This window comes from Grus americana, chromosome 2, assembly GCF_028858705.1.
Source record: "Grus americana isolate bGruAme1 chromosome 2, bGruAme1.mat, whole genome shotgun sequence".
Lineage (NCBI taxonomy): Eukaryota > Metazoa > Chordata > Aves > Gruiformes > Gruidae > Grus > Grus americana.
The window spans coordinates 46,144,966-46,166,533 of NC_072853.1; the positions used below are offsets into that span (position 1 = coordinate 46,144,966).

At 40.1% G+C, this 21,568-nt stretch overlaps 1 protein-coding gene across 1 annotated transcript in view; it reads right to left on the reverse strand.

Annotated features, from left to right (window-relative positions):
• The window catches only part of LOC129202279 (chloride channel protein D-like), an 81,045-nt gene that overhangs the window by 48,353 nt on the left and 11,124 nt on the right, over positions 1-21,568 (reverse strand). The window contains exons 6-11 of the mRNA XM_054814754.1: positions 20,575-20,818; positions 16,785-16,979; positions 12,362-12,459; positions 8,808-8,908; positions 8,136-8,307; positions 6,400-6,571 (exon numbers count right to left, since the gene is read on the reverse strand). Coding sequence (XP_054670729.1) covers positions 6,400-6,571; positions 8,136-8,307; positions 8,808-8,908; positions 12,362-12,459; positions 16,785-16,979; positions 20,575-20,818 — 982 coding nt within the window. The remainder of the gene's footprint in view (positions 1-6,399; positions 6,572-8,135; positions 8,308-8,807; positions 8,909-12,361; positions 12,460-16,784; positions 16,980-20,574; positions 20,819-21,568) is intronic.

Below are 21,568 nucleotides of genomic sequence, written 5' to 3' on the forward strand. Positions count from 1 at the left end.
ATTTTTTAGCTTAAAACCCAAAAAGCTTTCATTTGGAATGCTATTTTGGCATCTCCCAAGAATTTTAAGCTCGGATTCAGCTTGGCCTCTCAGATTAAACTACGTCTCCCACGATGCACCGTGTATTGCCTCCTCCTTCCTCAAACAGACCGAGAAAGTCTCTTCGGTGTTTCACAGGAAATATTTCATTCCTTACAGAAAAACACTAACATGAAACAACAAAGCTTATAGCAAGACATTTAAAATATTTTTTTCTTCACTTCTGTTTTTCAGATGTTCAGCCTTTCGATGAAATGTCCAAGGTATCTGTAAAAACATATCTGAAGGCCTCATTTTCAGTCAAAAATAGAGTAGAAGGGAATTTTTTGAAATCATTCTAACCAGGGTGGTGCTGAAGAAACAAGCTATTGCAGACTTCCATGTTTATAGTCATTCCCACCACAAAGCTAGGCACTGAAGAACATTTTGCTATATTTGCCCATAAGATCATATTGATGTTATCTGACCATAAGATTTTTCACATGAACAAGAAATTCATGTATTTCAAATCAGCCTGTTTTCCTGCTTGCTCGTGCACCAAAAGCGTACTCAGCACTCAGAGAAGTTTTATCCTCACACCTCAGCAAACTATGATCCTTATCAAGGAAAGGATCACACTTTGGATGGCATTACAAGTTTGGAAGGAACTCCCTTCTCTTCAACTAGTCAGATGTTACACCACATTTTATGTGCCAAAAACAAGACTGGTTTCTTTTAAGACCAGAAGGACCGATTAAATAATTTAATTTGACATCTTGCAAAATATCCTGCTTCCTGTAGTTACTCACGCTGTAAGACCTGCCCTGAAGAGCTGTCATGGACAAAAATCCAATAGCCTCCATTTTCTGAAGCCCACAGCATGACAGTGCCACAATTCTTGAGCCCTGACGCTTCAGGGTCAGCTGCTCCTCCGTTCAGGAAGAATGTAAGGGCACCGGTACACAAGCCCAGCTTGTGCCAGCACTGATTTTGTGCATTTAATAATTTACCAAAAAGAGTAAGACAAACTAGGTGGAAAATATGCATTACAGAAGGGCATCTGCACTGTAGCTAGTATTTTAAAGGGTATTTTTATTGTTCCCTTCTCTTACTAGAGCAAGATCCAAGAAGACTGCAAGTCCATGAACAAGTCTCACATAAGGTGCAGTTTGCACTGAAGACCCTTCGCACGTCTAAGACCTGCCAGGTCTGCAGGAGCACCTCCTTGACTGACACCCAGCTCCCTTTGCAGGCTCTCCTCATTGCCTACACAACAGTCCTGGGCACTCAAACCAGAGGGGGACAAACCCTGGAGAATGGTGAAACAAGACAACCATTTTGTACAGTGAGCTGCTTCCGTCCTTGCTTTCCAGCTCAAGGAGCAGAAGGGAAAAGGGAAAAGCAGGAGGTCCAGGTGGCAGAAACAGCCCCCACCCAAAAGGAGGTGGAAGCTGTCCAAAGCAAACGGACGCTGCTGTTTCGCATGACAAGCAACATATGCATCACCAGAGCCATCCTCCCTCACTTCTCAGGGAGACCTTGCCCTGTTAGCAGCCAATTAAAGCAGCGACAGGTAATGGGGGGGCAGCAGGCAGGCTGGAACTGAAAACTGAGGAAATGCCATTCGTGTTCTGACAGATGTGCAAAACATCACAGCAAAAGCAGTCCACCCGGCAACCCAGCATTTCTAATAAAACTCTCTGCTTCCAAACTTTGTAAGAGCTGGGGAAGGGGCATGTAAGTTAATTATATGCCCCCAAAGGAGCACAGTATCAATAATTTGCAGAGGCAAGCCAGGGAAATTCACAGAAATGCTACAAGGTATAACCAGGTACCAACCAAGCCCCAAACACGGCTGCTGGCAATCCAGTCCGTGGCTCTCCAGCACCACAGAGGAGGAAGCTGAAGCGGAAAATAACACAATCCAACTACTCCCAGCATGTTGAAAGGCACAGCTATACTGACTTTTTCTGGGATCCCATTAGATAAGTTTGAAACACTTAATCCTAGAATTTACACGCATTAACATTTACATTTAATCCAAGCGTGACACATATCACAATTGTCTTGCCCAGTTAATGTACAGTTTATCTATCTTTGCCTGTAGAATAGAGCTGTCATCCAGTAGACCAGGCCTCGCTCAGGAGAAATTTGACGTAAATCAATGAGAATTCCTGGCCCCCAATGGTGTCTTTAGCAACAATACAGACAAGCAATGCTATGAGCAGCCAGGATTGGTTTCACTGTTTGGTCTTCAAGCACCAGCTATGCGATATTATCTGACACCTCCACTCAACAAGGAAAGATTCAAAATTTGTACTTGTTTTAGCATTTTCAAAACCATCCTTCCTGCTTGCATCATCACTACTGGAAATGATTCAAAATGCAGCATCTTGTATCCTACGACCACTAACCAGCACAGCTCTCTTGTGAAAACCTTGCACTGGATACCAGATAGATTTACACATATTTTAGAATTCTTATGCTTACTTTTCTAACATCTTATACCAGCATTCTGCTCTTCTTATAACTTCCCTCTAGTTATTTGGATTGGGTGGTTGCCTATGTTATATTCTCACATCACATCTGTAAAACAAGATGTGTCTGTCATATCCACTGTAAGTGCCCACAGCTGATGCTCTACTGAAATTTCTTGTGAAAGGCCTTAAGCTTCTTGAGAGTTTTTCTCTCAGAGGAAGCGAGAAGTGTAGCTACAGAATTTACAACAATACAGTCTGCCTATAATTTGAAGCAAGCACGTTTTGCCTAAATCAGACGTACTGAAGAAATACAGAGAGAGGGGAGAGGTTAGGGTTTAATCGTTACTACGATAAATAACAATATAGTTATTTTATTTCACTTATTCAAGATGACCTGTAATGCTGCTGTGAAGCGTGTCAGAAGTATACATTTCAACTGAGGTATCCAAAGTATGCAAAAACTAAATGTTCATTGTCATTTCTTAATGAAATGTGTATAACAAATATGCCAAATTTCCTAACTATAGGACAGTGGTCACTTATAGCAGTGCAGTTTATTATATACAGTGCTCTGCCAGTGTGATTGTCTTCATGTAGGCATCAGAGAGCAGAAAGCACAAACACACCTCATCTGTGAGCCTTCAATACTGTCTTACGAGCCAGATGATGTTACATACAGCTTGTTATTTCTGCTGTATTGCAGACTCAGACAGACATCAACAAGCAACTTTTCATAATGCTCTGAGCCCCCATCAGACGTCCATTTTATTTCAGTCCCAACAGCGCGCCCATTAGCACAAGCCACTCGTTCCCAGCAGCCGCTCCCCACATCGGCAAGAGACTCAAGGACAGACCTCAGGTGATTTAATCCTCTGTGGAGATTTCCCTTTGGCTTCTGTAACAACATTGCATTTCCCCTTCCAAATCCTAAGGAATACTCTGTTTTCTCCTTTAGTCTACATCTGTCAGAAGCCTGATATTTCAGTGTTTCACACTCAGAGGAGGTTTTGAGTCTTAATCTTTTCAGAATTAATTGCATTCCTCATATCCGTCAGAAGAGATTTCTTGGAGAAACAAATGGGGCCAATAAACTGATATACTGCTTTAATTCTGTTTGAACAGAACAGGCAAGAGAGGGAAGAGAGTCAGGGCTATTTTCCATCATGTGTAATAAAAAGAAAGACAATTTAGGGGACAAAGGATCCAAATCAGTGTAAATCAGGCTTCTCTCAGCTTGCACACAGGGGCATCACCACTACTGGACAACACCACTAATCCTAGGCTAGCCCAGTGCCATCTTTCCTCTTTAACCCTTGCAAGGCAGTGTTATTGAGGGGTAAAAATGCAAAAGGAATGATAAAAATACAGAATGACCCAGAGACAAAACACACTGTAGGAAGATGCTATTCCTCTTCCCACGTCTAGAGCACCCTGAGGCCAGCAAGGTCAGGACACATGACACTTAAAAAGACATGGGAGACAGAGGGCTGTGGGAAGGCAAGTCATAAGGATGGTCCTTGTACTTGCCAAGGAAAATGTCACCACATCTACCGTTTGCTGCAAAGAGCTGAGGATGAGGGTCAAGTGTCAGCATGGGGGGTAGAAAGAGGCAGCCAAGAAAGAAGAGGTGGGCAGATGCCTGTGGGGTCTGCCATGAGAAAAAAAAAAGAAAAAAAGAAAAGCATCTTACAAACCTGTTCGCTACAAGTCCCACATTCATAACTGTTTCCAAATGGAAGGCTGTGTGAAAAGCCAAAGCAAACATTCTCAATTCTTTTTGAACCCATCAGACAATATAGGAAAAATATGTGCATTTTATGGTTTGAGGGCACAACCTTTTAATTATGTTTTTGCATTGTCATGTCCAAGACCTTTTTTCTCCTCAAAAATTAATATTTCCTCAAGCAATGCAGCTATTTATCTTGGATGAACATGAATTGAAACACAATCTGCCTCTGCAGACAGAGGGGCAGAAGAGTTATAGCATGACACCTAGGGGAATTCAGAACACATTGCAATGCAATCCTCATTTTTCTAGTGCCTTTTCAACTGAGTTTCCTACAGTTCTCTTAACAGTTTCCAGCTATTGTTTTGCCTATGCCGTACATGCATGCTCACAGAGGCACTTGGGAAAAAAAAAAAAAAAAAACAAACCAGTGCAGGTAATGGGCAAGGCAGGGAGAAATTGAAGCAAATGAAATGCAGGCTTTTTCTCTCTACGGGAGCCAAATGAAACGCAGTGCTGTCATCCAAGACCAGCAAGTGTTCTGGCACATAATCACCTCTCACTTCCCTGCGATGAAGCACAGCCTCATGAGCACAAAGCTAAGGAAGATGTCAATCAACTGCTTTTGCCACTAAGGACTTCTATCTGCAGCAACACCATAAAGCAATGGTTTACAAATGATACTTAAATTAAAATGTACTGATTGAGCCATTGCAAGAAAATTCAGACCTACTTTGGAAAAGACATTACATTTACTGATAAGTGGGGCTCTCAACAAACTGTGGGTTCAGGCACCAACTTTTCCCCTCTTCAGGTCTTACAGACTTAGTAGCCAGCCAACAAATCATACAGTAACTTCCAAAAGATGCATAATAACAATAATAGAAGCAAAAACACTGGAGTGCATTTCTACTTAATGGATAAGTAAGTGCTAAAGTACCAAGAGGACACCGAAAGAGGAATGTTTCCATAACCAATCTGATTATTATTTCACAATAGAGAGATTTTTATGCACGTACAACACCTTTCAAGCTAAAACAGGAAAAAATGTTTCCTACACAATTTACACAACCTATCACTAAAATGAACCCAACTCAGCGTGAGTGCCAATAAACATTTACTTTATCAAACACTGCGCAACAGCACACTAGGAGGGAAAATCCTGGCTTGGTCATTCTGGGTGAATTCTGACATCTGCAAAGATTTCAATGAGATCCTTTTGGGCAAAGCCATCTAGGCAGCCAAGAATGGGTTTAGTCATAGGTGAAATTTCCACACACGGTAACACTCATAGGACTTGAATGTCCTGCCGTGGAAGGGTGAAAGCTTCTCCCTTGTGACCTCAACATCACTTCTCTGTTGACTAAGCTGAATTTCAGCTGCACCTTACGACTAACCATACCCAGGTGTTGTAACTGGGGACAGCAAAGAACACCCTCTCTAATTATAAAAGTATTATTTGCAAATCCTTTAGCTTTCAAAGGTTTGCCTGGAAAATATTGTAATGCAGACTCAAAATGTTCTGTTATTAAAGGAGGGGGGGCAGGAAACAGAAATACAAACTGTGTTCCAAGTGAATCGCAAAATTTTGAAATCTGTAAGGCAAAGATTTACCACAGGAACTAGGGAGGCTTCCCATTGCATCATACCACTGCCATTACCACTGCAAATCCTTCACTTACTCCATCCAGAAGGCCATATTCAGCACCAACATAAAAAGCTGCATCGCACAAGACCCTCAGCCCCCACAGAAGTCAATTCACAAGCCAAGCAGTGTGATCTACTATTTTTTTGTAATCCAGAAGAAACAAAAGTTAATATATTCAATTTTCTTCTTGTGTGTAAAAAACTAATGCCATTATCATTTCTGTAACCCCAAAAAATTAAAGAATAGGAAACCAATCACATTTCTCAGTCAAAGTGTTATTTCCAAACTGATACTTCACAAATAAAAGGTCCCAGGAAAATAAAAAAACCAACCAACCAAACAAACAAACAAAAAAACCCCACCACCCACACACAACCTCTTCAGGCAAGCTAGAAATAGCCAGGTCAATAATTTATTTCTCTGTGGTTCAATGTACATGGGACACCACCTGTGGTTCATTTAGCTGCAGCAGCAAAAGCTCAATTCAACCTTGGCCACAAAAATACCTGAAAACTTAACATACTTACCATTATCACAGTGAGGGAGATGGTTAGTCTTGACACACCACTGAAAAAGGAGGCAGCTCCAATGGCAGCAAAGAGACCTGGATCAATCCATGCTCCGTATTCATTAGTTTGAACACCAAAAATGGAAACAAGGGTCAAACCGATTATCCTGCCGTACAAAGCTCCTGTGTACCTGTATGCAAGAAGAAAAAGAGCAATCCTCTTGCCAATTCTCGTGTTTTCTAGAAATACTTCTAATTTTCTGCTGATCCCAGAGTCAACTTCTGTAGCTACTCCCTTCCCAAGACAGGCTCTAGCATCCTTCTTTAGTATGAGCATTTACTTAGTGCCAATCACTAGCATGGAACAGCCAGATTTACCATACTTGGAAGAAAAAAGAGTTATCAGCATTTCTTTATGTCCTTCAAAGCCACATGAGAATGAACCTTACAGGAATACAGTCAAAAGTATCGGTCATAGATATATACACTGGGATATTTCAGACGTCTAGAGCTCCAGCCTTATATAATTTCTTAAAATTAAGTCTACCTGTGCCCCATAAACCTGGCAAGTAAAATATTACAGCCATATAACAAATAGGCAAAATTAAGTAATAGGAACTAATGACCTGCCCAAAGCTAACCAAGAATGAAGCTTGAAGAGAACCCAGGAGTCCTCAAACCAACCCTATTCTACACTGAAGAGCAAAACCAAAGTTTAGCACAGTTGGGCATGTAAGTGCTGGCATGATACACAGCATTTCATTCCATATGCAAGGAATTAAATATACAGATTCAAGTGCCAGCCAATGAACTGGATTTGTACAGACATTCACCTTCCAGAAATGGTGAATTATTATTATTTATATAATAGCCATATATATGATATATACTATCTGATTTGGGGAGCATCATCTTGTACCATTATACAACTTCTTCCCATTTATTCATGCAATTGATTCACTTTATTGATGGATGCAGTTCTAGTAGTTCCAGAATGGTTATGAAAAATAGGTTGTTGGGTCAGAAACATGGGTGCTGGCTGACAGACTTGACTATTTGTATCCATTCAACCAAAAATGCCATGTTTCAGCAAACACTGCATATTAAAAATTGATTTAGACAACAGTTTGGGGAAGGTAGGAGGTGAATACTCAGGGGTAGGGCAAAGGCAGAAGATTGTACACACAACTATTTCCTTTTAGAATTTTTTCAGTATTTGAATTGCATGATGTTGGATACCCACTCTCCAGCCATGACTCCTTGCTTGCTGAACATTAAACCTCTCAACATTACTGTAAGAACTTTGCTCTAGTCTACCACAGCTTTCTAAAAAGTACAATAAAAGACCTAACTGCAGTTTTCTCCAAAGTCTAGGGTGTTGATGTCCAAGATTAAGATTCAGGCTATTATGTGCATAAGAAACAGATGAAAAGTCTGGATCTGAACCCATATTTCTACAGTTACAGAGATGGAGCCAGCAGCCGAGACTCTCTCTGGGTCCCCGAAGGATTCAAATGATCTATACTTGGAAAGTACACAGTTTTGGCTATGGTCCTTCCACAGCTATTCTCAGATGATTTTTCTTCATTCTTTTCCACAATTTTAGCATCTCTTTCCATCCTGTTCCACCTATACAACCTCCTCCAAGCAATTATAGCTTTGCTCTTGCCAGGCTTTCAGCTTACAATTCAGATTGTTGCTACTCAACACAGGCCTTTTGTACAGGAAGCTCAAACCAAGACGGGTGAAGCTTACAGCATAGGAATAACCAGGCCACTGGCAACAGCAGAACCTGCCGTCCAACAGCTGAGGATGAAATAAAATGCCAAAGCAGTGCACAGGGATGTGTATCCAAATTCTTCATGAGTCCCACGTTTAAAAAGATATGTGATCCCTTGCTTCCCATTTTCTACTAGAAGCGCAGCAGCTGCAACACAGAGGAAAAGATGTGGAGAGATACAAAACGTTAAAAGGTTCCTTTACAAAAAATACAGTTTGTAGTAGTTCTCATTTGCCTAAACCTGATGAAAAAATCAGCAAAGTACATGGATCAGTTAATTGGAGTTTACATGACAGCTTCAGCACCTGGGGCACTTCCGGGAAAACAAGGAACATTTGTTCTTTCCAGTCTGATCTGTGTGATGCTAATCTTGATCTAAACAAGGAGAAACTGCAGCCATTAAAGCCAAAGAAAGGCAACCGTACTACTTCAGCAGGGCTCTTTCCCCATTCCTTTCAGAGGTAATAACTCAGGAATTTCCCAGCATATTTGACTCAAATATGGAATTTAGTTCTGATAGATCCCTCAAAAGGGAGCACTACATTACTTTGAAGAAAACCTACCTTATGAGTAAATATACTCGGATATCACCACAAGTTACATAAATTCAATTTGTTCCCAGGTATCAATTACTTAGATCCCCTTACCTTGATTGAAGGTTTGATTAGAATATCTGACTCCATCTGGACCCATCCATGTGCTTGATGAACAGCTATATTCTGAAATTTCCCTCTTGAATTGATTTATGCTTAAATATTAAAAACAAAACAAAACAAATTATTAAATGGATTAATATAACTTACCTTAGTGTCTGTACAGAATGTGTCTATTAGATATAAATTTTACACAAAAATCCTACTTTCCCTTACATCTCCCAATTAAGTTTTTTTATTAACTAATAAATCTAGTTTACTAGATCAGTTTATTAATTATTCTACTAAACTAATAAATCTGGTTTATTAATGCTCATATTCCTCTGCATAAATCTCCTGGTGCTAAAGCCCAAAATTTCCAAAACCAGGAATCCCATTACACTGCCTAAAACAAAAAAAAAACAGGGAAAAAAATCTGATTAAAATGCCCAGCCTGGCCTTGATCTCCTTGTCCACACATATCATTGTAACTCTATAAAACAGGATTAGCAGACCAAAAATGTATCATTTCTGACGAACACTTTAGTGGGTAAGCACTGCATCCCAGGCTGACAGATGCATTTGCAGTCAGAAAGTTTTGCACAGGAGCACGCCATGGAGAGTTGGAAGGACTTACAAGTTTCCTCTTCCACAGCAGCACAAGCTATACCCAAACCACACCTAAAAGATGTTTGTCCAACACGTTCCTAAAGCTCTCCTTCTGCAAATACTAGTACCAGTTATTTCAAGGGCTTGCAACTTAGACTGACGGTTATCACGCTGACCACGACCAGCCTTTCTGTACAGCACTACTGTTCCTGGGCACTTTCTCAATCTCTGTTGTCTGTCATAATTGCACTCTCCAAGCAGGTACGACTTCCTTCTTCCAGTTTGGAAAGCATCCAGCATGTTTCGGACATCACCACAACCGAAACAGTAACAACGTGAACTCTGTTTCTGGAACAAAGATCAGGAGATCTGTGGTATTTGACCCACCTGATCCCTGCTCAGAACTACAAGGAAAACTTAAAATGCAGCCAACATCTCGTACAAGAAAATTTTTTCCAGACCCCAGATTGGCAACCAAAGGAACACAGGATACTTCCCAATCTTGTATTTGCTTTTTACGTTAATCCAACCACTCAAACAAGAATATATTCCAAATTCATAATGGTCAATAAAACCCAAAAACTTATTTACTCCATCCTGCTTTAGAAATCATGTGATTGTGTAACCCACTTACAGCAAAGCCTCAAGTTCTATACAAATGTCTTTACTATCAGTAAAGGAGTGCACACACAAAAACCAGCACATCTGAGAAGCAATTTGAAGCTTGCGGCAATGCCAAAATAACAGAGAGAGAAACAACAGAAGAAAGTTTTTTTACAATTAAAATACATGGTCAGGCAAGAAGAACAAATCACAGAGAATGAAGATGTAGAACTTGTTTACGTACATGGTTTTGTACCACTAACTCTTTCCATTTGAAATCAGTATATTTAGTAGAGACAGATTTCTCCCTGGTGCCGAATGGAGGACTGCACTGCCACACTGCGTGCTGCGGGGGTACATGTGCTGTACGGAGACCTGCTAATGGAAAAAGCCCATCGCTTCTTTACCTCCTTCTCCTGCATCCCCATGACCTCCTATTCTCCCTTCTCCTAGGAATACCAAGGCCTGCTGGAAGTCCTACAAAATGCTACTGAAACCACTGTTCCGGTATAAACTTACGAGGATAAACTATGCTAGAAGGAAGCGCCGTCATACCGGCATAGCCACATACAGCCCCACCTGGAGCTGCAGCTCTCGTACTGTCATGGTTTAAAAGAAGAAAACATACACTTCACCGAGTTGGATCAGTACAAAAGACAAAATTAAGCATGTTTCGATGTTTTTGTTATGCAGTTCTTATTGGATATCTTAAAGTGGCAAGGATGCCTATTACTAACCTGTCAGATCTCCAAAGGTTAATGATATTTACCTGCCTCTAGAGCACTAAGAATCTCAGATTATACTGAGATGAGACAAATGTAAATGATCCTAACTGAAGTCTCAAAACTGCAATCATAATTCCCTTTTAAAATTTCTAAGAACGGGAGAACAGTGAACAAGGTTCTTTTCCATGTTTAGGTTTGTACCTTATTACCAGCTTACTAGAGACATCATCACTACCTTCAGCATATGCACAGCCTTGCAAAGTCCAGGACAATTTGGTGCTTAATTCCCTTCAAATCTATCCATTTTCAACAGGATGTACTCTTTATAGCTTGTAGCCACACCAAATGAAAAATTGGCACTAAGACCGTTTAGCCGCTAGGGTTGGATCAGTCTGACTATTTTTGATTCAGAGACAGACAAAAAAAGCCATGAAATTATCGTGGTTTCAGATGTTTTTCCTTTAGAGCAAAAATAGTTTTGTTTTGAAAAATAACATTTTGCAAGCATCTAGTCCTTAAAATAAAAAAGGATGTCGGGGTGAGGAAAAAGGCTTTTCCTTTAACAATCCAAATAGCTGTAGCCCCCAAGTCCTGGTACTAAGTGACAAAGTTTGCTTTTATAAAGAATAGGTAAATACATAGTATAGCAAACAATACTGAACCAGGTATTGCAAGTCAAATGACAGTCTAGAATTGGTGGCAAGAATGGGAAAGTATGTCTGTTTTCTATACACTTAAATAAGCTGTTCAGAGTCCAGTCACCAATTGCAAGTTATTCAGTATTTACAGTTCGTATTACGAAATATATATGACACTGCCCACTTGGAAGGAGGAATTCATGAATTTTACAGATTTATGAATTTGTAAAACTACAAGATGGTAGTGACCATTTGCAATGACTGTGAAATCAAGCTGTCATTTAACCTCAATCTTAGCAATTCTTTTTCTACTTCCTCTGGATTCCTCATGGGTATTTCTCAAGAAAGATACTTGGACTGCTAAACCTGTATCAGATTCAACGATCTTTTCAACTGTATCACCCATTCAGCCACATATTCCCTGCCAGATTATTAACACGATATTTGTCATTTTAGGTCCCCGGATTACAGCTTGTGCTGTAGTGGAATGCACCTCTGACGTGTTACTTATTGGTGTTCTTATATAGAGGTCTGATCACATCATGTCCCTCAGACTGAAGCTGAGAACAGCAAAGGTATTTCATCAGTTTCCAGCTCCAGCTTTCCAGTTAAAGCACAGCCTGTCTCCTATAGGCTTATATACCTATCATCTATAAGGCCTATACACCTTTTAAAGCAAAATTAGGATTCTAAATTGTTTCAGGCTCTTTTCATTTTTTAACTTCCTTTTGTTTCTTTCTTTCTTTCTCCTTTTTATTTCTTTAATTTGACATGATGGCAAATGTTTTTCACTGGAGAAGTTTAAGTGTCATTAAATTTCAGTGATTAAAAGATTAAGTGTGATTCTTGTCTCTACATGAACTAATTTTAAACATCCAGCTCTGACGCACCTTTAAATTTTTCCATCCCAAATCCTTGTAACAACTTTCTGGGAGAAACAGTTAATAATTGTATTTATTGTATAGATATGCTCCTGGTGACTCTCGCCACTTACATTTCTGAGTTGTTTCTCAGCTGGTAGTTTCTCATGCTCATGACTGGAGTGCAAGGAAAGAAATATGGTAAATATACTGTAACAGTCGTCGTACATACCTGTAGGCATTAAAATAAGTAAAAGACTATTGTGAGATGTAGAAACAGACAAAACCAGAAAGAAAAGTGTCTAAAATCACTACTGCCAGCAGTTACCACAAGAACCTAGACATCCTAGAAATGCTAGACTTCCATAATGCCTAAAGCAGGTTACATATTATACAGTAGAGATACAGACATTGCAATCCAAATGGATGAAGAGACTTTTTCAGGTCCTTCTACTAGTTTTTCATATACCCATTTTGAAGTAAACATGAATGAAACAAAAAATTATTAAAATAGACCACAGCAGAAAGTGTTTTCACTGGCTGCTTTGCATTCACCAAAAGCAAAGGAAGTTTTTACATGAGATGACTGTAGCTCAGTTATGTGTATTTTTCAACATAAAATACTTCAGTATAACATAGTTATATTTCATTCAAAACTAATATTATTTGTTTTTATCATAGTTGAGATCAATTTACATTTATAAATAAATGAAGATACATCCCCCCCCCCCAAAAAAAAAAATATTTAGGAAAGATTTCAGTAGACATCTGGAGAGAAATTACTGGGACACACCACCATAATAGTAATATATTTTCCAAGCACACATTTTCATGCACTCTGTGGGTTGTTATAAAATGCTCAGGTAGCACATTTATGGAAACCCTCAAGCTGAGATTCAGCTGCGTGCACTTGTGATGATTTGTCAGACAATCATATCTCAAGCCTTTGTTTCCCTGTATCTCAAAGATTATAAGCTTATGGGCAGAGCGCATCTACAAGAGATAGAAGAAACTAGGAGTAGTTCGGTCTTCACAAAGCTTAGGTCAGGTTTTGTTTCTGAAAATTTGACTTTAGGACAGTTCAAACCCAGGTCAAGTTTTTGCCAAAGTCCCAAAGTCCAAAGGGAGCTAGAAGGACAGCTAGCCTGGAGCCAGTGGCTACATATTTAAAGCAGTAGCCCATCTTCACAGCTAGGTAGGAAAAAAAAAATCCTCTCAAGTAACCTTTTCAAGTTTTGACAGTGTAATATATAAGCATATATGCATATATCCTTAAATTGTCCACCCTGCCCATGGAAACAGTGAGCTTTTGGAACAGAAGCATTAGTCAACTTGATTAAAAAAATTACAAAAAGAAAGATAGCTCTGCCAGATTCTTGGCAAAATATTATCTACATTGTGATTTCCTTACAGAGAGAAAGGTGATGAATTAAGGAGAAGGAAACGCAGGCCAAGGGGCAGAAGGGCACTTAGGAAGACGGCTTTACCTAATCTATGGGCTGCAGATTAGATATTCAATTCCAGTCAAAGGAATGGTACTCCGGGTTATGTTGTGGGTGTGGAAGATACCATCATGGGTTCCTTCCAAGTTTAAATGCAGACTGGTTTATACAAGATTATTTTTGGTTAAAGTCGCTGTGACATAGTTTCTTTCAGTTGCCTGATTATGTGAGTTTATTAAAAAAAAAAAAAAAACCCAAACATTTTTTTAAATGTATGGCTCGCTCTCAGATCAAACAGTTTCTTTCCTGCCAATTTTTTGCCAAGTTATAATAAAATAAGGACTGTGACCTGAGCAGGATCTCCTAGGTCCTAGAGCTAATAAAAAGAAAAAAACCAGTCTGAATAAGAGTTCATGCTACAAAGTTAATGTATAAAAACAGTATTTTAAAAAAAAAGTAAAAGGATGAAGACAAAAATATATAAACAGAAAAGTTGTTGTAAGTACTACAGCCCTACAAAACACATGCTGTTCTCCCAGTTTCAGGTATGATGTGGAAAAGTGCTAACCACTCCATGAACTTTTGGAGTCAGTAAGGTACCACTCCTAAACAACGTAAAATAACTCTTAGGAGGCATTTTCTTTATGTCTGACACTAAATCTTTGCTAGCTGATCTTAAGTTTAATCCTATAGTATCTTCTAGTATACTGGGTCTTGCTGTCTTATGTTGTGGCTTGGCTTGCTTTGTTTTTTTTCCCAAAAAGTAATAAGGAACTGTGTGGGGTTTATATGTTTAAAGTAGTTTATGCAAGGTTTTTGTAATGTACTATGAGAAAGCCAAACCTTTCTCAATAGTAGGGGAAGTGGCTGTCAAACACAGAGCTCTGGCTCCAAATTGTTAATATAATAATTGCTATAAACCTGACCTTTCACAAACAGAGGTCCTTTGGAAACCGTGCAGTTTACACAGGACTAACAGGAGTCACACGTGGGACTCTAGTCCTCATTATGCTGGCTTGAAAACTGGATTTTTGTTAGAATGTCTCATCGCAGTGCTCAACAGCACAAAGTCCTGAATCCCTTGCAAGACCTGGGAGCAAATTTGTAGCACAACGAAAAAAAGCTGGCAGCAGAAAGATCCTGCTTGAAGCAAAGAAGACTTGTTTTCCCTACCTACTTCACCCATTCCTTCAAAGGTAGCAGCAAAAAGGTTCAAGCGAGCTTCTTCAAGGTGTCTCACCTCAGCGAGATGCTGAACAAACACGGCTGGAAACTGAAAAGCCGACATCCTGCCGCTAAGAGGAGCTAAAATCCAGTCGTCATCGATGGCACGGACCTGCTCCAGCACAGTCCGTTCATGGGGATCCTTCCTCCTCCTCCTCCTCTTCCTCCTGCCGGAGGTCAGATTTCACCTCTGATGTGCCAACAGAGAACCCAACAGGCAGGACGCTGCTCCGAGCGAGGAGCAGGACTAGGCAGAGGAGGAGGAGCCGGACCGCCATAGCATGCACAGCTTTCAAGGACTAAATGAAATGCACTCTTTCTGATCCTATGGAGAGGAAAAACAGTGCAATCTACGGGAAACATGCACATCTCTGTCCCAAACTGCGGAGACTATGCAGAGACTTGACCATGTGCCTCAACCTATGGTTATTCACATTTTTAGCTCCAAAAGTTTCCCTTTTCGTATCTAAAATACTAATTGTTTTCCTCCCAGTATCATCCAGGTGGCTGATGCAAGACAAGGTGATTGCTTTTCCCTGAAGCTTATTTCCTTTTGTTGGCTCAGAGTAGAGGCTGCTGAAGGCATGTCTGGGCTGATGGGAGGAGAACATCTATATGGCCGACCCATTGGTCTACAATTGAGCAACCTTCTCTCCAGGAGGGAGGGAAGAGAAAGTATACAATGGTATATATAAAAACTTATATAGCGTACATAAAACATACTGGTAAGCCTGCCTAAGAGAAGGCAGAAGACAAGGGCTTCAGTGTACACCTATTTCCCTAAAGAAAGGTCATTTCAACACTTAAAAGGGTCTGGAAAAGCCTCAAAAAGACTTCCTCAAAAATGGAGGAAAAAAGGGAAAATTATGACAAGCAGATATTCACTAGAGAAACTTGCAGAGAAACCCAAATTTGCACAATTTACTAAAAGTAAAGTTCTGAAGGTTTCCTTCCCTCACATTTAACAACATTCTTAAGTTATAACCAAAGCATAAAATTGAAAATTATGAAAACCTTTGTTTGAAAACATGGAAACCTTTGTCTATACCCTTTTTGTTCCAATGGCATGACCCTCCCCAAAGCCATACAATGCCAAATGGAAACTCCAAAGCCTAGAGGTAAAATGGCCCATTGTGTCTTATTAGGACTTCTGAGGCTCCAGGCTGACCTCCATCAGTAACAACTAGGGGTAAATGACTCCAGATACACAGTTAGGTCCACAAAGTTTTCTGTACCTATCCATAACTTTTAAATCCTCTGTAATATTTATTCTTCATGTATCTATTCTTCTTACAACAGGCAGAGATCTCCTTTGTTGTCTTGAGGCAAAAATACATATGGTTATGGTAATAGTCTCCTTATTGTTCTTTCCAGTGCAACGGCTGAAAAACTGTCCAGTTGCAGAGGTGTGGAGGATGATGTCCACCTGGTTCTGCTGCAGAGCAAGGGAGCAAGCTGTGTGGGGTAATGAGAGGGTCAATCACTAGCTAGGAAAAATGGAGAAAAATGGATGAAGCCTACTTGTGACAGCCCTCCATGGATTGCAAACAAATGCAAAAGCACCCCAACGTAACTGGTATATGTCACTATGTTGATGTAGTATCATCGGAGTAGAGGAGCAGTGGGAGAGCAACTCTACAGGTAAAATACTTCAAGCATTAAAAAAACAAAACAAAACAAAAAACTAAACCAAACCAAAACATGTCTCTTGTCTACCCACCAACATTAAATTCCTGTATGTACTTTGGAAATCCATGTTTGTTGTACTCTGTTGTACATTAGATCAAGTGCTAGCAGGTCAGATTAACTTTTCCATCCAACCAATTTATGACCTGCCCTCATTAGCCACTGTAAACATTATATAATCAAGAGAACCATATTATTTACTTACAAGGATGAGCACGGTTTCCAACAGCTTGCTTGTTTTTCTAAGGGATGATTTTGGAATTGAATTAAAGAACTGCATACGTAATTTATTAATCTTTATATTTAGGGAAACAAAGAGAGCTCCCAGAAGACCTCCAAGCAGTCCAAGTAGGATGGTTGGAACGAAGGCCAAGACATTCATGTCCAGCAAGTTCTTAACCTGAGTTGAAGAAAGGAGAAAAAAAATGTTCTGAGCATCCTGCCAATGGCATGAAATATTGCACCCTCTCTTACAAAACCTGATACCACAAAGTAATTTCCATACAGGAAATAAATCTTTCCTTGTGGTTTAGGGAGCTCAGCTAATTAATCTAAAGCTGATCTCATGAGAGATGGTGCACTCTCCTTGCACACACCTCACAGGATTGGAACCAGCAGGTAGACCCTGGTGTTGGCACACATAACAAAAACCTCTATGATGCACTGCAGTTACTGCAAGCACTCAGCACTTCAGGTTACATCCAAATAACATGACATATTGGCCTTAAAGAATACTTCAAAAGGCTGCTAAACTACAGCTTTGTTCACTGTGTCTATGTCTACATCATAATTTGGGAAAGTTCATTTATTGTCAACCTACATCCATGTGCATTGAGATCATTTACACGTAAATTTATTTAAGTAAAACTGAAAATTGATGCTGATCTGGAACAACTTGCAGAACAAAAAAACACAAATGCAGAATATAATCTGGCAGCTAGAGTAGTAATTGAAGTTTCGGCTTGATTCCTCAACAGGCAGCGATGATGACAGCAATATCATATTTTAATTTTATCTTCCAGCCAACAAAAAGGGGTCAACAGATCGGTGGCAATGTATTAAAAACTGTGAGGATATTATTTCCCTAGCCCAGGCTCAGAGTTACACAGCTTTTTGTCTGGACAAAGTAGGATCTGGACAGAGTAAGAGATCACAAAACGCTCAAAAAGCTAGCTGGCAAAAAGCTATAAGGGCACATATCAAGGCTTGCCTGCAAAAAAACCCACAAACCCTAAACTGGTATAATCTTGGGGTAGCAGAGAGGAGAAAATGTCAGCCTTCCTTAAATTGCTTGAGCAAGTGCACAGGCGCTCTTACTGTTCAAACTCTTTTTTTCTCCCTCCTCCTCTTCTTCTTGACCCTTAATCTTATTCTTGCTAGAGCCAGCCTAGACTTTAACAAACCCACCAGGTGGCTGTACTAAACACTGGTGGTATTTCCCAAGAGGAGCAGTGCCAGGGTCAAAATCCAGCCAGGCTTGAAGAGTTGGTCCACAGGGTGCTGCAGACTGAGAAACTGGGTCTGGAAGAGGAAGAATCCCAGCAGCCATTCCCAGGACAAGCAGCCCAACACCTGGAGGTACACTTGCAGGGAACAGGGAGACGCTTAAGGTGTAACACGACTTATAATCAGGTCTACAACCATCACATACGTAGATACTCTAGGTACTAAGCAAAACTTTAATAATGCTACTTTTACTAATAGCTGCAACAAAATCCATCCTTTTCCAAAGGATTTAAAGAGATCTAATGTTTAAGATGCTGAAATTCAGAGACAAGTAGCTTAATCTGAAGTAGAAAAATTCTGTTTTATTTACTGCAGGATCGAAATATCTTGCATTATATTCTACTTAATTCCAATCCTGCATTAAAACTAAAAATGGGCATACATGATTTTATTGCTTTCTCTCCCTGCCTCCGTTTTTCCTAAGGGAAAACTGCAATGATCATTTTAAAGCAATATATGCACATTACACTGCATGTGTGTGGCAATAAAGATAAAGTCAAGTGACTGCTCCATGCGCTGGGAATGAAAGATGGCACAGGGTTTTGTTTGGTTTTGTCATAGTATCAGCCACAGGCTTTGGCTAGTCATCAAGAAAAATCTGTTAACTACAGAGCAAGTTTCACCTTTACAAATAATCCAATGGTCTACGTGAAAATAAAGTGAAGCTTCCTGAAAACCTCATGTTCTGGAATACAATAAATTCCCCTTGTAACCTTATGCTGGGTACAGTGAAACTAAAGAAAACAAATAGTTTTCTTGAGAAACATAACCCACAAGCTTTCAACTCATAGTTTATCCACTGTAAACTGTGTTGGTTAATGCCACAAAACATGAAAGAAGCAAAATTTCCCCTGAGCCCAGTGTTCAGTGAAATGAAAATGTTTCTGGTTATCTATACCACATTGAGGGCCAAAACCTATTGAACCCTGCCAAAAGTCACACTGATAATAATTTTAGCTAGCTTTTCCCGCTAATGACACTAAGAGAAGATAGAAGGACACAGAATCCACTGGGTTTTTTTCAGAAAAACATCCTGAAAGGAGTTTTAAAAGAGCAATGGTTATTGCAAAATAGCAGTTGAAGTGAATCCACTCTCCCCTGTGCATGCAGCTGTCCATTACACAATACTTTGGCTTCAGCAATAAAGCTGGCTTCCTGACCTCTTCCCTGTCCACATAGTCCCACCTTTCTACCACAAATTTTTACCTTGTTGGTTGTGTCACTGCAACTATTTTTGTCTTCTTGGTTGTGTTACTGCAACTGTTTTGGGGACTGCACTGTGAGCTGGTCCACAAAAAAATTTGGGTTGACAACCAATGTCTTCTCCGCTTGCCCCAGCTAAACTTGTGGTGAGGCAAATATATCTCAAATACTTTTGCATAGCACATGCAAAATCATTATATCAGGTAGCATGCACACAAAACAATGTTGCCCATTTTCCCAACCAAGGTATGACTACCTATGGAAAATATCATCTCTGGTTTCTGCATTGCTAGAGAGATACAAGCCAGAATAAATTCAGAGATCAATGAAAGTGATCAGGGAATTACCTTAGGAAAAATTTACTTAGTAGCAGAAAGTGGACTGGGATTCAGAAGACCAGGGGTTGATTTCTAGCTCTCTACTTAATTTTCAAGTCAAAACCAAAGGACGGTATTTAGGCAAGAAGAAATTAAGATCATTATATTTGCACATCGCTATTGAATCATCTTGCAATAAAAATGAGTGAAAGACATGATAATAAAAGCAACTACTTTTAGGTAGGCATAAGGTGAAATTCAAAGATCAAAGGTCTGTCGTGCTGGAAGGAATAAAATAAAGGTAGCCAAGGCTCAAGGTCACCTCTGTTGTGTAACTAGGAACAAACAGTGATTATATGTTTACAAATGCTTAATCTGTAAGCGCCAAGGAACAGAGGCACAGTACAGCAGTGGCTGCAGCAACAACGGAGAGCTCAAGCCAACCACAGAAGGAGAGGACACCCTATTGAAGAGCTTCTCTGCTTTTTCCTTTACTTCAAAGTATCCCTCTCCTCTACAGCATCAATGCAGTTATCTCGGTTATCTCACTAACTTGTACGATTAGCTAATAAGTAAACAGTAGACGCTTTGTCTATTTGTTCTCTTTCATTAGGAATGAAATAACTATGACTAAAATTTAAACTTCTTCAGTGTTTCTTTAAGAACTCTAATCTATGCAGGCAAGTGTCAGGTTCAGGTATAACATTTAGTAGGCAATGACTGCTGTGGCACATCTTGCACTATAACTTCTCTACTTAAGCAGGTAACACACAACAGCTCTGCGTTGGATCTAAGGGATTACCAGATGTAAAGTGTGAAGGCTTCCATAACCACTGATCTGATAATGGTACATATAGCATCCTTTCCCTTCCTCAGTCCCCCTTCCCCCCTACCCCTCCAGCAACAATGCTGAAAGAGAGAAGCCTAAAACCCAGCATCTATTCCCACCCACACCCACACAGTACGTACCCAAAATATAATTCTTTTCTCTGCTTCAAAAAATCCAAAATGACCTCTGTAAACAAACCCATAGAAAGAGGAGGACAGTAAGTCTGTAGTGAAGGTAGCCATCAGGCAGCAGAAGAAGGTTTGCCAGGCCAGCCTGATGTCCCAGAACGAAGACACTTCCTCCAGTGTGAACAAGAGCCCACCGATGGGGGCACGAAATACCGAAGCAATCCCTGCTCCTGCACCAGCCGTGATGAAACTGCGCCTGCAACAGGTAGTGGAGTCAAAATTCAGGTAACAGGGAGGGGAAAAAAAAAACAGAAACAAAAACTCTCCAGAAACATTGTTTCCTGTCAAAGCTGGGATTATGGGGATGAACTTAGAGAGCTCATGGTTTATTTTGGGGTTGTGATAGCACCTTTCATCTCCAGGATTTGAGTTCAGATCTGTCCACCTTGACCTCTGGCCTTGACAAAAAACCTGTCAATGCTGTAACATCACACAGGGACCACCACGCCGTGCCAGTGAGCTGCTGAACTAGTGCGGACCAACCTAACGCCAGGAAGACCCACCACTTCACACCCTGGAAGCGGTGCAGTCACAGGGGTGAAATACTGCAGGGAAAAAAGTTTGGGATTCACTAGATAATGAGAGTACAGACCCAGAGCCTGTAGGCTCAACACACCACTGTCTGTAAATGTCTGAGAAACCCACGGGGAACGTACGTGCCTTGTCTTCTTCCCCATAAAGGCGTGGAGCTCACAAACACCCCAAAGAGCAACAAACTTCTGTTGCTGTAAGCTGCACTAGGAGCTCAAATGGCAGAGATCTGTGCTGTGAGCCAGTTCCAGTAAAGAAAAAGCAAAAGCAAAAAGAAAAACAAAAGAAAAATAAAATAAAAACAATTATAGTATTGTAAAGAAAGGCATTAATGGGCAGTATTCCTTTATACATTTATTATTATTAATTTTCCCACACACAATGTAACTTTCTTTCCAAAGCATCAATTTCATTA